The sequence below is a fragment of the Bombus terrestris genome, chromosome 12 (assembly GCF_910591885.1).
Source record: "Bombus terrestris chromosome 12, iyBomTerr1.2, whole genome shotgun sequence".
NCBI classification, from domain to species: Eukaryota; Metazoa; Arthropoda; class Insecta; order Hymenoptera; family Apidae; genus Bombus; species Bombus terrestris.
In genome coordinates, this window is record NC_063280.1 from 10584386 (window position 1) to 10598391 (window position 14006).

The 14006-nt window shown below is 41.1% G+C and overlaps 1 protein-coding gene across 1 annotated transcript; it reads right to left on the bottom strand.

Moving 5' to 3' along the window:
- Positions 1–29: 29 nt before the first annotated feature.
- On the bottom strand, positions 30–6079 carry LOC100651727. Its single transcript, XM_003399637.4, has 4 exons — positions 5741–6079; positions 5479–5657; positions 4492–4771; positions 30–3589 (listed from the first exon to the last, which is right to left on the bottom strand). The coding sequence occupies exons 2-4, from the start codon at positions 5646–5648 to the stop codon at positions 3344–3346; spliced, it is 696 nt and encodes a 231-aa protein (XP_003399685.3). The 5' UTR covers positions 5649–5657; positions 5741–6079; the 3' UTR covers positions 30–3343.
- Between the last annotated feature and the right edge of the window lie 7927 nt (positions 6080–14006).

The window sequence follows — 14006 nt, forward strand, 5'->3', positions numbered from 1 at the left end:
AGAACGTAAGGAAGCTACAAGTTAGGCGATTCTTTTTTTACATGTTTTATTTAACCACGTGTGAGGTTTTAAGGGACAACTACAATGACTTGGATCGTTCGTCACTCACAAGGTACGTTACATACAAATATGTGCATCCATATAAAATATGAGGAATGATATGTGCATTTAATTTGAAACACAATCGACAGGAAAATGTAACGCTGATTAACAATTTCTGGAAGCATAGTATAGATCAAATGTTAACAAACGCTTTCTCAACTTCCTTTTACAACGATTCCTATCATTTTTGTCCGCAGTAACGTTAAATTGTCTCGTTCTCCATTAGATGCAAACAACGATACTCGGTCCTTTTTTTTTTTTAACCGAAGAATAAATTAAAAATTCGTTTAAAATAGCGTATAGAATAAGTTCAGTCTTTGTTAAGTTTGTTTCGTACATTACTTTACGTTTCGAACGAGAATTAACTTTTAAGTACACTCGTTAAGAAGAAAAAACAAGAATAAGAATTCAAGAAGAAGAAGAGATATAAAAATTAAGTAAAAATTATATAAAATTATAAAACGCTAAATATATTGCCTGATCACGAGATAGTAATTGCGCGAAACAAAACAAAATCATAAGCGGCAATTGTCGTTCGCTTTTACACGAACGTCTTTACATTTTCAATTACATGGCACTGTAATAAAGTCGACGCAAACACGTTTCAACATTCACAGCCAAATCAACATGAATTATCGTGAAAAACATGCTACGTTCGTGAATCACAATACAATTCGATGAAACGACGACGAAGAAAGTACTTCTAACGACGATAATCGACGGATGCGAATGCAACGTTAATTCGAGAGGAATTCGACGAGTCTGTAGAAATATGGAAAAATTGGAACGTTTGTTTTCGTTGATATAGCGTTTAAAAAGCGGTACAAATAGTCGTATAAATAATTGTACTATCAAAGCTTTGAAAGAAGCATATCTGTATCTTTTCACATTTCGGATCAAAATAGTTAATAGACACAGAGATTGTTAGGTTGTTTATGTAAATACCATTTACAGTGGACATACACAGGATCGCAGTAAGATTTAACGAAGAATTGTATAATTTCAAAGAAGAGAATCAAACAAATTTGATGAAAAATTGTAGCTTTAAAAATAGAAATAACTTGAGATTTTTCAAGTTGGAGAGATATAAGAAAAATTAGATTTATATACAAATTAAATCGTACCTTATGGAAAAGTATCTTAGTGACTTATTAACGATTGTAGACAGGAGGGTGTCGCTTACTGTCCAATTTACATCATCTTACTGCGATTCTGTCTGTGTATAATTTATGGTAAATTCAGCCCTTTGCATTCGCGATATACTAATTACAACCTAACGTCTTGTCTCAGAGTGACAGAAATGCGACAACATATCGTATGCGTGCCATAATATGTGTCGGCTAGGTTTAAAGATAATACATCGCGCGTAATATACCGTATCTTCGTATAACGTTTATATTATACGACGAGCCAAGATATTTTATTATTTAAAATACCTTGAAAAATGTATCACGGACTCACGTTACAGTCTTCCAAATTTTATATCTCGATCTCGGTCTCGTTCCAAGAAATAAAAAACGCATCCAATGTTTCGAGGCAAACATTGCCATCAAATAGATGCGTGAAATTCTTTATATTAATAACGATTCTTTCGTACCTTTCGCAAACATAAAAATATTACCTAGGTTTTTAAATAAAAAAAAAGCAATTGAATCAAATATGATTTAAAGAACGTAGTGAAATGAAATCGAGCAAGATCGAGAATATGAAAATTAAATAATTTTCTATGAAATGAAATTTTAGTATTTCGTATAAATATCGCCATAATATATTAATCGTAATCATTTAATTGTAATCATTAAAGCAATCGGCAAAGTGCAAAGGGTTCACACTCACTATCAGACTTGTCTCTAATATTTGCTATTCGCTAAATGAAATCATAGCGTGTAAAGTATGAAGACACAATTGTCTAACTTTCATAAGTTCTAATTTACGCTTGGAAAATTTCATTTTCCCCGTTTACGTGCCACCCAGCAAACTAATTGTTTCTTTGGCTTATCATATATTTGTCTCCGATATTTCTCATCGGTGTCGCGATCGGTAATTTCGATCACGAGAGCGTACGATTCTGTCGATACAATGACAAAAATGATAAAGTTTCAACGCTCGTATAAAATCGCAAACACAAAATTTCTTATTCGACGACCGAACGTTGAAACTTTTCTCGCGTAGTTTAGCTATAATTCGTGGTACTTTCTTAGGAGCGACTTTTTCCTAGAACATCGCCAATGTCGTTACCGAAACCTGTTATTCACGAATAATTACATTCATCAACCGTCTTTTAATAGCTGAAAGAACAACATTGTCCGAAAGTCTGTAAAAACAAAACACGAACTTTCACCGATGATTTTAATGATCGATCATCCACCATCGTGTGTTTTATGTACGATTCTTAAATTAATCTGAAACTCAACGAGTTACTTTATAGCTATCAAAACTAATTCCATGAGATTCCTTTATATATTAAATTCGCAAACTATACGCAAGTTTCCATTTTGTATTCCAAAAACGATATCTAACAGAATTTATTATTAGATAAGGACATAGCAAGTGAAAGATATAACAAAAATTCCCTTCATATTCTAATAATTGATAAATAACAATCGTTATTACCGTTCAATTATACCGTGTACTGTATAGTTAAAATTCTTTAGAACGTCGCCTTTAAAATATAAACTGTAAATCTATTTGGTCAGAAACTTTTGCACATTGCCGTATGTTCAAACAAACGCAACGAGTCGTGTTATAAAATAAACAATATATATTAGATCGTCCGATTCGTTTCTTTCGTTTCATAAGGTGATAATAGATGAGCAACAATTTCTGTTTTATATTATTTTATTGAATTACGTGTGATCCGTTTCGCTCTGTTTCTATTATTATGCTGCCGCGTAATTCGATAAACTAATATAAAACAAAAAACATTGCGCGCCTATTATTTCCTTATAAAACAGAAATAAACATTTCGGACAACCTAATACGTAGCTTCCTTCTCAATACGAATCTTCGATTTTACATTGCCAATTTCAATAAATTCCAAGTCTCGAATTATATATTTCTAGTAGTTTCGTGAAACGAGTCTATGAAAAATAAAAATGCTTTCGTAATAGGACCGGACAAAGGTAACACGCGCGTTCCATTTTGTCCTTTCTTTAGTAATCCTAGAGGACATCTTCGGCTGTCTGTTCGAAAGATTTATCGTTACATCGGGAATATATCGCGTCTACTATGAAATGTAGCACTACGCGTTGGTTTCTTGTAGCTCGGTGCAATCGGTGGGTTTCACCTCGAGCCACCAATCGTTAGGATAGTGATATTTTTGCAATTCGATGCCTCCTCTAGGGACAGGTATTAATCGACTACCGAACAGTTTCGCCGGTAAGGGAGGAATTATAAGCCGAGGTGGAAAACATTGTAGACTGGGGGAAAATTCGCAGTCCGGAGGCAACACCCTTCTTGTCCAACCTACTCTTCTTACCATTCGTGTCTGTAGAAAAAGAAAGAAATTATTATTTCAAGCGTTAAATAATTAAGTAATCTTGAATACGTAACATAGTTTGAACGTGTTTCTTAATTTTATATGCGTTGTATAACTATAACTTTGATATAGTTAGATAATTCTTTTTTTAAACAAATTGATTATTCTAAACAAGCTTGAAGAATTTAGTTATTTAATGAAATTCTAAGCGCCCAATTTTTGACGTTTTTAACGTTCAGTGTTTTAAACAACGCGTGTATTCTAAACAGAAAATATTAGTTCTATTCGCTGTAAACTTAATTTCATCGTTAGAACTTTTACTTTTGCGTCATAGTTGGGTATAGTAAAAGATGAAATATAATTGTTCGTTATGCTGTGTCAGAACGAAAAACGTTTGGAATAACCTTAATATCTTGATGTTCTAGATTCCTGTTCTTCTATGCTGCAAAACGATCTTTAAAAGTTTATATCGTACGTACTAAAGCTGAGCAATGTTAATAAAAGAAAGTTCAACGGTTTATTGCCGAAAATAATGCCAAACGATAACTTTCTGTTGTCCTAGTTGTCCGATATGTAAAACACATCTCGTAAACCGTAGGTGATGTTCACACAGTTTGGAGTTTACAACTCGTAACGAGAGATCGTCATTAACATACGAATCTGATATTTTGTGAGAAACAAAACTGTTTGCAGATAGTAACGTAGCTTCTGACATACTTGTTGGCATACAACTTTCAAGTATCTCGTATCCTCGTCCCTTGTAAATGTTCTATTCCATGAAATAAATTACAGTATTCGTTTGGCAGAAAATGACTTGTACAAAAAATCTGTATTTGTTTCAGTTATATTCTTGTACTAACCGCATATTCTACCACTAAAGTACAAAACGAAAATATAGTAATAAAACTTACCACGGCATCCTTCTCGAAGACGACGACCTCCACCTTGGGCGCATCTTCGCCGACCCCGTGTTCCTGGATTCGATACACACCGGCCGCGTGCAGGTATGTAGCGCTCAAAGCAGCTTGACGAAATGCTTTCGTGATTAGGACATCGTCTCTGAGAGTGTCGACCAAGCAAAGCTCGACCTTACGTGCCCATGGCAAGGCACGACCGATTCGAACTTGACCCCAGAGTCCTCCGAAGCACAGAAAGTGCACGATGCTCAGTTTCGCTAGCACTAAGTGGACCCTAATGGAGTCACACACGACAAAAGAGTTGAACGAACGATAGCTTGGTGAAACTCGCGACGAGAGAAAACCGTGTCTAGTGAAAGTTTCGCTCTAGTCACGCAGACGAATTTGACGGTTCGTCACCTCGTGATCGAAGCGAACTTTCGGTGATCATTCGGCTCGATTTGATCGTGCAGCGAGCTATAAAATTGTTAGCGAATGTGCAGATAATTGTTGGTGAAATTGAGGAATAATTGAAAGCAGAGATGCTCAGTCTATCGGTATACCGGTCAATGGAGTTGTTTATAAGGAGAAATATACGTTCATGAACATATAAATACTTTATATAATTAATTACAGTGTAAGAGAAATAAATAGAAGTGCAAATATATATCGTGTATATGCGATTGTTCCTAGTGAAAAGGTTAGGATCAAGGGTAAACAAAAGTGTAGTTTATTTAAACAAATCGTTGTAACAAAAATGGGAGACAACATTCTGGTATCTTTAAAATCACAGCTGTTCGTAAAACATAGGATTAACTAATTAGTTAACGTGCTTATCGTTGTAAGCATTAGGAGTAGTAATTACAGGTAATATAGGCGATAATTTAAGCAAGTACTAGAGGATCGCAGAACAAACTAGCATGCCAGCACAAAGGAGAATTGACCCACGTGTTCAAAAGTGAACTTATCTACAGCCAGTAACTAGAACTCAATCGTATGGACCTGTAGGTAAGTTCGTGTAGCTTCTCCGTGAATTCCTCGGGCACGCTGCACGGTTGCTGAGGCGTCTCTTGCCGACTGAGGCTGTACCAAAACAGCATGATCATGAGAAACAGCGCCGCAAACGCTTGTAGCGGAGTGATATGAAATCGTCTGCGGGACCAAAAGCTCATGCTGGTAACCTTAAACATAAAGGAGCGTCGTCGTCAGCTCGAGCGTTCGTCATTAGGATCAACAGAATCTCGACGATTAAAATAAACGCAACTGTTCATCCACGATCAACCATCGAGAAAGAAATCTTTCGATCGAACAAAGTCACAAACGATCCTAACACCCCGGATCCAACATCGTGATGACTAATCATTGCGTAATTGCGAGGAACGACGCGAGCAAAGGCATCGCGACGCTACGAGATCGTGCAGCGACGTGTGCGAACGCGACGTAAAACGGACGCATGGCCTCGCGTGTCCACTAGGCCCGTCCAAATTCACGTTCTCGCGACACTGATTTTTTTATCACCCTTGTCGCGCACCACCATCACCGAATATTTGCGATTCCGCCGTAACTAACCCCCACTATCCGCTTTGTAAGCCGAATGCCCGCTAGAACCGGCAACGTTGCAACCAATCGATTTTCCTACCTTACCGACGTGCAGTTCTTGATCGGTGGCGCCATAGTTGGACCGATTGGTCAGACTGTTGGCGCACTATCCAGCGGCAAGATGCCCCTGTGATTCTCTCAACTGGAATTTCGATCTATTATCCACTCGACACGGGGAAAAGTAGAGTACGAAAATAAATGCACCGACGTGCTTGCTCCGGTTTCTTTCATGGGAGGAGAGAAGTTTATCATTTTGATGGGTGGTTCGTCGAAGAATCTAAGTTAACCGATGCGGGAAAGGGAAACGCGGCAAACGTTGGAGACTTTTGCGGCGTTGCGGTTCGCACGTGACTATACCAGAAATAGTTTTTCGCCTTTGGAATCTTAACGGATCGACGCCGCGCAGATTTCCGTATTCCTTTTTCACTCTGTTCCCCCTTTTCCTTTGTTTCTTTTTGTTTTGTACGTACAGGTCTTTGTACAGAGAAAAATTCACAAGGCAGGGGGTTGATCTCACAGTTGCATAATTCGACGATGAGAACTCTATATCGAAATAGGGAACTTCGCGATGCATTTAACATAATAAAATGTTCGCAGAATAGTTTCATTTGTACGAATGCTGTAACGGAATATTAATTGGTACATAATTCAGCGTTTCAATAATTTTCGATAATACGCATTGTTGTACATTTATAAACGGCTGATGGTCGTGTGGGGTCAAATATGTTTGGCCAGAATGGTAAAACGAATGTATAATATTACAGGGATCAGGCTCGTACGCGAAATACCAGACAGATCAAGCAGAACGAAACGAAATTTCATATATGGCGAAGTTTAAGCAAAAAGTTGCGATGGAAGCTATTAAACACGGATGCACGGAATAGGTGGTGTATTACGTGTACGCAATTCTTGCGCACGAGGATACCGTTACAAAGATAAACGTCGGTTTAATGGAATATTTGCCCCTGCGTCTGTCATAAAGAAACTATGCATTCTTTCGAGTACACTGTGACTCTGCATTTTTATTGTACCTTTTCCTTATGCGCCTCCGCGTAAGAATTTAAATTCTTCGCTTTATCCCTTAATGTACTGCTTTATGTTTCGGTATATCTCGTATCGTGTTACATTTAATACTTAATTCAGATGATATTAGACGGTCACTGTAATTTTACAAATATTTTATAAAACACAATGAAAAACCATCCAAACTTTATTTTGTACTTTGTACATACGCTCTAATCCTATCTCTATTTATCGATCGAACTAATTTTTCATTACCAAATGCAACAATGCCATGTATAAAATAGAATATTAACGTTGCAGGCTCTTAACGAGGTGTTAATCGCTGTTAGTTTTCCCATTGCCGCTTGAAATTATCAGTTAATTACAAGCTGGCTTTCGAAAAAATTTTCGGAAAGAAATTTCCTCATTGACAGTTGTTGCGAAGGGTCGTACACCATTTAGGGGTGACTAGCGTTCGCAAATTCGTCAACGCGGGAACGGGTTTAAAAATAAGACGTAGCCTCGAAAATGTGGCGCGTCTATTGGCGTTTCTGCTCATTAAGATAATTGAGTGGGCTCGAGGCTTTGCCGCGATAACTCATTCAGAAGCGTCGTTCCCTCGGAAAAAGTAAATACAAAGAAAACGAAAGTGTACAAGAGGCTACGTGTTCGCTGAATGTGTTCCACCGAACGAGTAACAAAACTAGCGGATAATTCATCGTGTTCGCGTTGGCAATTTGATTCTCTTCCTACTACTCGTTTACGTACGTCACCGTAATAAATAGGCACGTATAAATTGAATTTTTCCTACACGAAAACCTCGATTTAATCTTAAAGAAAAACCTGAACATTAATCTTCGGAAAAGCAAGCGAGACACTGTAATTACAAAGATCGAACGGTCGAACTTAATCGTTCACGAGGCTGGCTCATTCGCGAGCTCGTATTTTTTCCGCGCTTTGTTCAAACGTTATTATTAATTTAGGTTCCCCGGAACCGGGAGGAGCCCTCCGTTCACCGAATTCAAGCGTTTCTCCGTGCCGTAAGCGGACGTGAAAAGAAAAATTGCGGCGAATGTCGTGGAACCGGGCGGGACCTTAAAACAAACGTTTCGACGACGCGCTTTTCTCTCCTTCTAATTTTATCTCGCCGCCTCCCTCCGTGCTGCTTAGCCGTGTATTTTCGTAACACGTGTCACCTACGTATAGGCACCTTATCTCCGTGGTTAACGAACACACGAGTGTACTTGGCGATCTTTCGAACACGTGTACGAGCTCATCCCTCTTGTTTCGGTTCTAATGCTTTGCTCGCCCCATCTTTCTCAAACGAGTTTGCGCCTCGTGCGGGTTAAACGTTCTGCTCGTTGTTAGAACCGCCATTGTTGCAACGTTGTTGTCGACGATCGAGCCGGATCGTGTAGCACGTGAAAATTACGACCTATAAGAGAAACTGTATAAAGAAACTGTGCAACTTGCGAACACGAAACCCAAAAGAAAATGGAAAAAAGAGGACGTAGAAATATGAGACAAGACTAGTTGTACCTCATAGGTCCGTGTAAAATCGAGCAAGTTAATGGTCCCTATCCTGTCCATCGACGAAAAGAAAAGAAAAACGCAACCAAGAGCCGCGCGGAATCGCGAAGGTTTATACGTGTCGATTGATTGGCGCATTCCATTTTAAACGTCGTGGCGTTTCCTCTCGCGCCGCTAATCGTCGCTTCGATTTTCTCTGGCGACATAACAGCCAGCCATGTTTTTCCCTGATAATGAACTCCGGTAATCTCGACTGTTGTCGAGTGGTTCGCTCTTTGTACGGTGCCGACCGTGTAGAAAGTTCGTTGGTTTTTAGCAAACGATGCAAAATACGGAGTAAAATTGCGATCTTAAACGGCTGGTAGCCGAAGAAATGGTAAAAATAGTTTGCTCGGTTGAAAAACGATAAAGGTCGGAACAATTTTAATGACGCGTAAATCATCGTGCCTGTTCGCAAAACGAATTATTAGAAGGACCGAAATTCACAGGAATATTTCGAATTTATCCTACCGATGAATTCGATAAATGCCTATCGGATATTGACGCGGCAGTAATTAACCCCTCGGGAACATCGACGTTTCGAACGTCAAAACGCTGTTATTCCATTGCGAGTCGTTTTACGCATCGTGCGTCGACAACATTCCTCTCGTTCGATAATTAGTTGTATAATAAAAATATGACGCGGTGTCTTTATAAAGATAAAACGATGAAAGCCTTTTTATCCGAATAAACGAGATATCTATTCTAAATTAGAGTAATTTTCTATAAATACTCGAATTACGCCACCACTGTGAATGCCAGAGTTTGAAAGAGAAATGGTGTAACTTTTAAATCGTCCATGTGGTGGGTAAAATTGAACTACACGTAGGATGGTTCGTAATTCACGGCACGCATTCTACGGTTCATTCTACGTTTCGAAATACGATGAAAATCAAGAAGAATATGAAAAATTTCGTTGGAGCGTTCGTTTTTGAAAAAAGAAAAACGAGTGCGAAAATTATGAAATTCGTTTCGAGCTATTCGCACGTGGATGGATACCACGTGAAATTTAACAGTGTGGAGAACAAAAGGGAATTGAAAAGGAACCGGATAAGATTACCGGCGCTACGATAAATCCGTCGTCCTGGGATACCTTAACGACATTGTTGTCGCGTCTGACTTTAGCTGGCTATAAAATTCGGACCTGGTTTAATGCGAAATAAATGAACAAATTCTCAAGATGCCGCGTGCGGTCAGCCGAAGCCCGAACTCGCGCAACGGTCAACCGTTTTACGAGCTATAAACCTTTTTTCGCTATTGTATCGAGAAAGTTGGTACGGAGCGCGTACGCCTGTAATTCGTTTCTTCGAAGCTAAAGAGACAGAACGTTTGGTTTTTAAAAAGCACCGCCTTTTTCTGCCTACGTTTGGTCACGGTTTGAACCGTGGCGGCCGGTTTATGCGTTTTCCTGCCTCTTATCTAGATTTCGTCGCGACTCTTCTTCCTCCTGGCGAGAAAGAAGCTGCGGGATCAATTTGAGAGGGTTCCCCGAGGAGCAACCGACGGAGGGCGAACAAGGGAGGCGCGGTCCCTCAGGCACGTGATGAGAAAACTTGTTCGGTAAATGTACGTATTTGTTTGTTGGACGGATACGCGTGTCGGTGCTTAAAGATTGCCGCGTATTTGTGCCTGCTCGATGATGGGGAAGTATTATATATTCGGAAAGGGATACGGATTTAGCGGAGAGACGCGAAAGGGACTCTGTTGGTTAAGGTCTCTGTTTAAGAACGATCGTTGGAATTTCTGGCAATTATTTTCTTCTACGAACACATTTAGGGATAGTAGTATCTTAGCCACAATAATGAGCACATGTTTCGAAATTATCGAGTTTATCTGCTAACAAATTTTATTCGTCTACGCGTATTTTTATTAAAAATACAAAAACGTACAATTGTGTAGTATTATAACGCGATACGCGTACGTAAAATGCACAACTTCCATCAAACTTCGCGAAAACCATCGTCGTTCATCCAAATTACTTGGACATTTTCCAGCCTATCTAATAATTCGTGAATCGAATTACCTAAAAACCTAGAGTCCCGGTCGATCGTTTAACAAATTCCATTATGTGCAAAGAACGACTGACAAATATCGCGAACCTGATCGAGAACCTCTTATTCTTGCGCCCCCTGTTCATCCACTGTAACCCACAGAGACTGCCCCTCTTTATTTCAGAGTCTTTATCGTCCGACGGTACTTATACGTCCGATATTCTCTGGTCGATGGAGAAAAACGGGCAAGATTGATCGCGAGCAACAAAGGAAGGCAGATTAGTGGTTTATCGACGAGTGATCTTCGAAAGCGACATCGAGCGTGGGTGGGGATGGGGCTGGGCGTAAGGAACGGAGGGGCTGCTGGAGCAAGCGGGGACGCGAGTTGCATTTCAATGGACCCAGCGCGTACGTAAAAGTGTTTCGTGGATTCCAACGGGGTAAAAACCCTCGACGATGACCGTTCGGACCGGGGCCTCACAAAGGCACCGCCATTTCGTGCGGATCCCGGCCATGGTGGTTCCGCGCGCGCGCCGCACCCCGCGGAATGCTCGAACACACGGATTTTTGATTCCAACGAACCAGAGAGGTGTATGAATGCTGGAAATCCTGACTCTCTGTAATAGGTCAGCCTTGCAAAACGCCACTATCCACGGTACGATGCGACGGGACTGAGTTCGTTCGATGAAAAAGGTGGACGCGGTAACGCAGTTCGCTGGCGTTCCATCGGTATTTCGATCAGTCGGAAATCAATTCGCTTTCTACTCGCGTTATTCCTCCGAGAAAATTAGTCTCGATGGTGAACAATGCGCGCAATTTGCAAAGTAGCGTACGCTCGTGACCTCGTTTTCTCGTTACGAGTTTCAAGCAAAGTCGGTTCTATTTCGTATCGTGCACACGTTCCGGTTAAATCGTCTACACGTGTAATATTGCCGGCACTTTCCGTTCGACAATGGCGGCACATTTTTCCGCGTGCGTTTCTAAGAAGGCCGCAATCGCGGATTTGCAGCGGAAGAAGGTCGAATAGCGCGTGAACGAAATGACCAACGTACGAATTACATTTGCGTTATTGCGTTATGCGAGTGGCGAGTAATAGTCCGCCGAAAGGAATTCTTCGACCAAGTATTCTGAATTCCCACGTAATTCACTCGGTTCCATGAAACACGATCTTCCAAACTCCGCAATTATGTAAACTAAGTAAACTCGGTAATTCTTTTCCAAGTATTACCGTTGGTTTCGAAACAGTTCGATCGAAGTACGAAGAGAGATAATAAAACACTCGCGCGCCGATAAACGGGCTTAGAAACGACCAAACGTTTCGTATTAGCGAAGAAACGAATTAAGAGCGACGTGAAATTAATTACACGCGATTAATGCGGCATTTCGTTCGTTTTTTCTATCTTCAAATCCACGAATATACAGAGAAAAAGCGACGCGATGGTAAATTATAGCGCAGCTTCGATAGCCGTCTGGCCTATGTACGCAGAACGATCTAATCCCCTGTTCCGTCGCGAAAGCAATTAACGATCCTTCGACCGTTTTTCCGGCCATCATGCGCGTACTTTATGACGCTGTAATTGAATGGCGCATCACCGCGATTATGTGACTTGACATCGCTATGACTTCCCATGCGCGTCATTCCGCTCGAATTCACCGTCTCTATGCGTCTCCCCCTCCATCTTAATGATATCCGATAACGAGCTATCTGCTCCGATAGCTATCGATTTGGTAAAAATGTTCCAGTTACCTCATATTCAAGAAGATCACCGAGTCGAGGAATTTACGTCGCAGACGACTATTCCAATCGATCGAACGATTAACTGTTACATTACCGTTACGTTTCCAAAGGAATATATTCTTCAAAACGCAATCCCTCGTTCTTTTTCCACCTCTCCCTTCTGGAACACCGTAAGGCACAATTTCAGTATCGCGTCCATTTCGCTACAAAGTCAGGTTACACAGAAGTCCGCGCGTACACTAACAATTAAAGACACGAGGATCGAAAGCCTCGGCGAAAAAAGAAACTGGCGACCAGCGTACAGCGGTAACAAATATTAAATTGTCAACGTACAAGAAGACTAATTTGGGACGGCGAGGAATCGACGCCGCAAACGGCAACGTGGTCTCGCCGCGTGCTTCTTGTCCGTTTAAAGTTTCGGCATTAGGAAAGGTGGAATGCGTGTAACTGCTACCCTTTAACTTCCCGTTGCCGTCCGCGGGAGCTTTAACGAACCGGCGGCGTAAAGTTCGGCCGGGGGCCGGGGACACGCTGACAACGAGAAGCCGAACCATGTGGTCAATGCGCGTTAAACGCTTCGTGCCCGGTCGTTTAACGTTCCCCGTGGATATACGAACGTTCCACGGTTATTTCGAATGCGCCTCGTCCGCTGGTTTTTACGTCGGCATAACTCGCGTCACGCCGACGATCTCCACTTTCCAAGCGTTTATATTTTCCCAACGGCAGTCCAGGCAAAATGCAAACTTCGCCGCTTTACGTCCCGGTTATACATTCGGTGCCATTTTTTCACGCGCCGGAAAGCGCGTAAACAGATGATAACGACGCGTTTAGAGACACTTGGAAGCTCGTTGTCGGCGAACGATGACAGGTTCAGGCGCCTTCTTTGTCGCAGATGGCTTTGCTGATCGTTGAAGAGTGCCACGGAAAGATGGGGTGTTTAAACGCAGTTGTTTAATACTGCACCGTAGATCGATGTATGAATGCAGGCAGCGAAGCTGTTGTAAGAACGTTTAGAGAATTCCTCGGTGAACGTATTAATTGTAAGATAAAATTAGAGGAAATTTGAGTAGCCAGTACGATAAAAGCGCAACGAGGAAACTTTACGGCTCTCGAAGTTGCTTCATTCTACCGCGATATCAACATTCTGTACTTGTATAACTTTCGATCCCAATTTACTTGAAATCTACGTAGGAACAGTACCTCCAGTTCTTCCACATCTTTCAAATTCCTCGACAAATACGCCATTTGCACTGTCGTTGTCTCTAAACGTACGTAGCACAGGTATACGTACGTTGCATTTCTGCATAAATTTTCACAAGAGGCGTCTTCTTGTTTCAAAAACATTCCAGTCGAAACGTTATCGGTATCGAGACGGATAAGCACACGCCATCGAGCATCGGCGCGTTTCTGCTCAAGTGCCGCAAAAGGATCCGCTAGATCGCAATCGAAGGGAAATAAATAACGGCCCGCGTCTCGGCGCATTTGTACTTCTAACGAGCGTGACAATGTCGAGACACCTTGCACGCTTTGATTCCGTGGCAGTCAGCTGCCGGAGGGCCTGTTGCACCGTCTGTCAATCCTTCGCTCGGATACGACAGTCTCTCGACGATAATCTATGCGATTTCTCGTCC

Bases quoted from the DNA above. Each gene is read 5' to 3' on its own strand.
- LOC100651727 (XM_003399637.4), bottom strand. From the start codon at position 5,648: ATGAGCTTTTGGTCCCGCAGACGATTTCATATCACTCCGCTACAAGCG. The intron at 4,772-5,478 runs GTCCATACGATT...TGACTCCATTAG, and splicing joins CTACACGAACTTACCTACAG to GGTCCACTTAGTGCTAGCGA. The intron at 3,590-4,491 runs GTAAGTTTTATT...CTTTTTCTACAG, and splicing joins TCTTCGAGAAGGATGCCGTG to ACACGAATGGTAAGAAGAGT.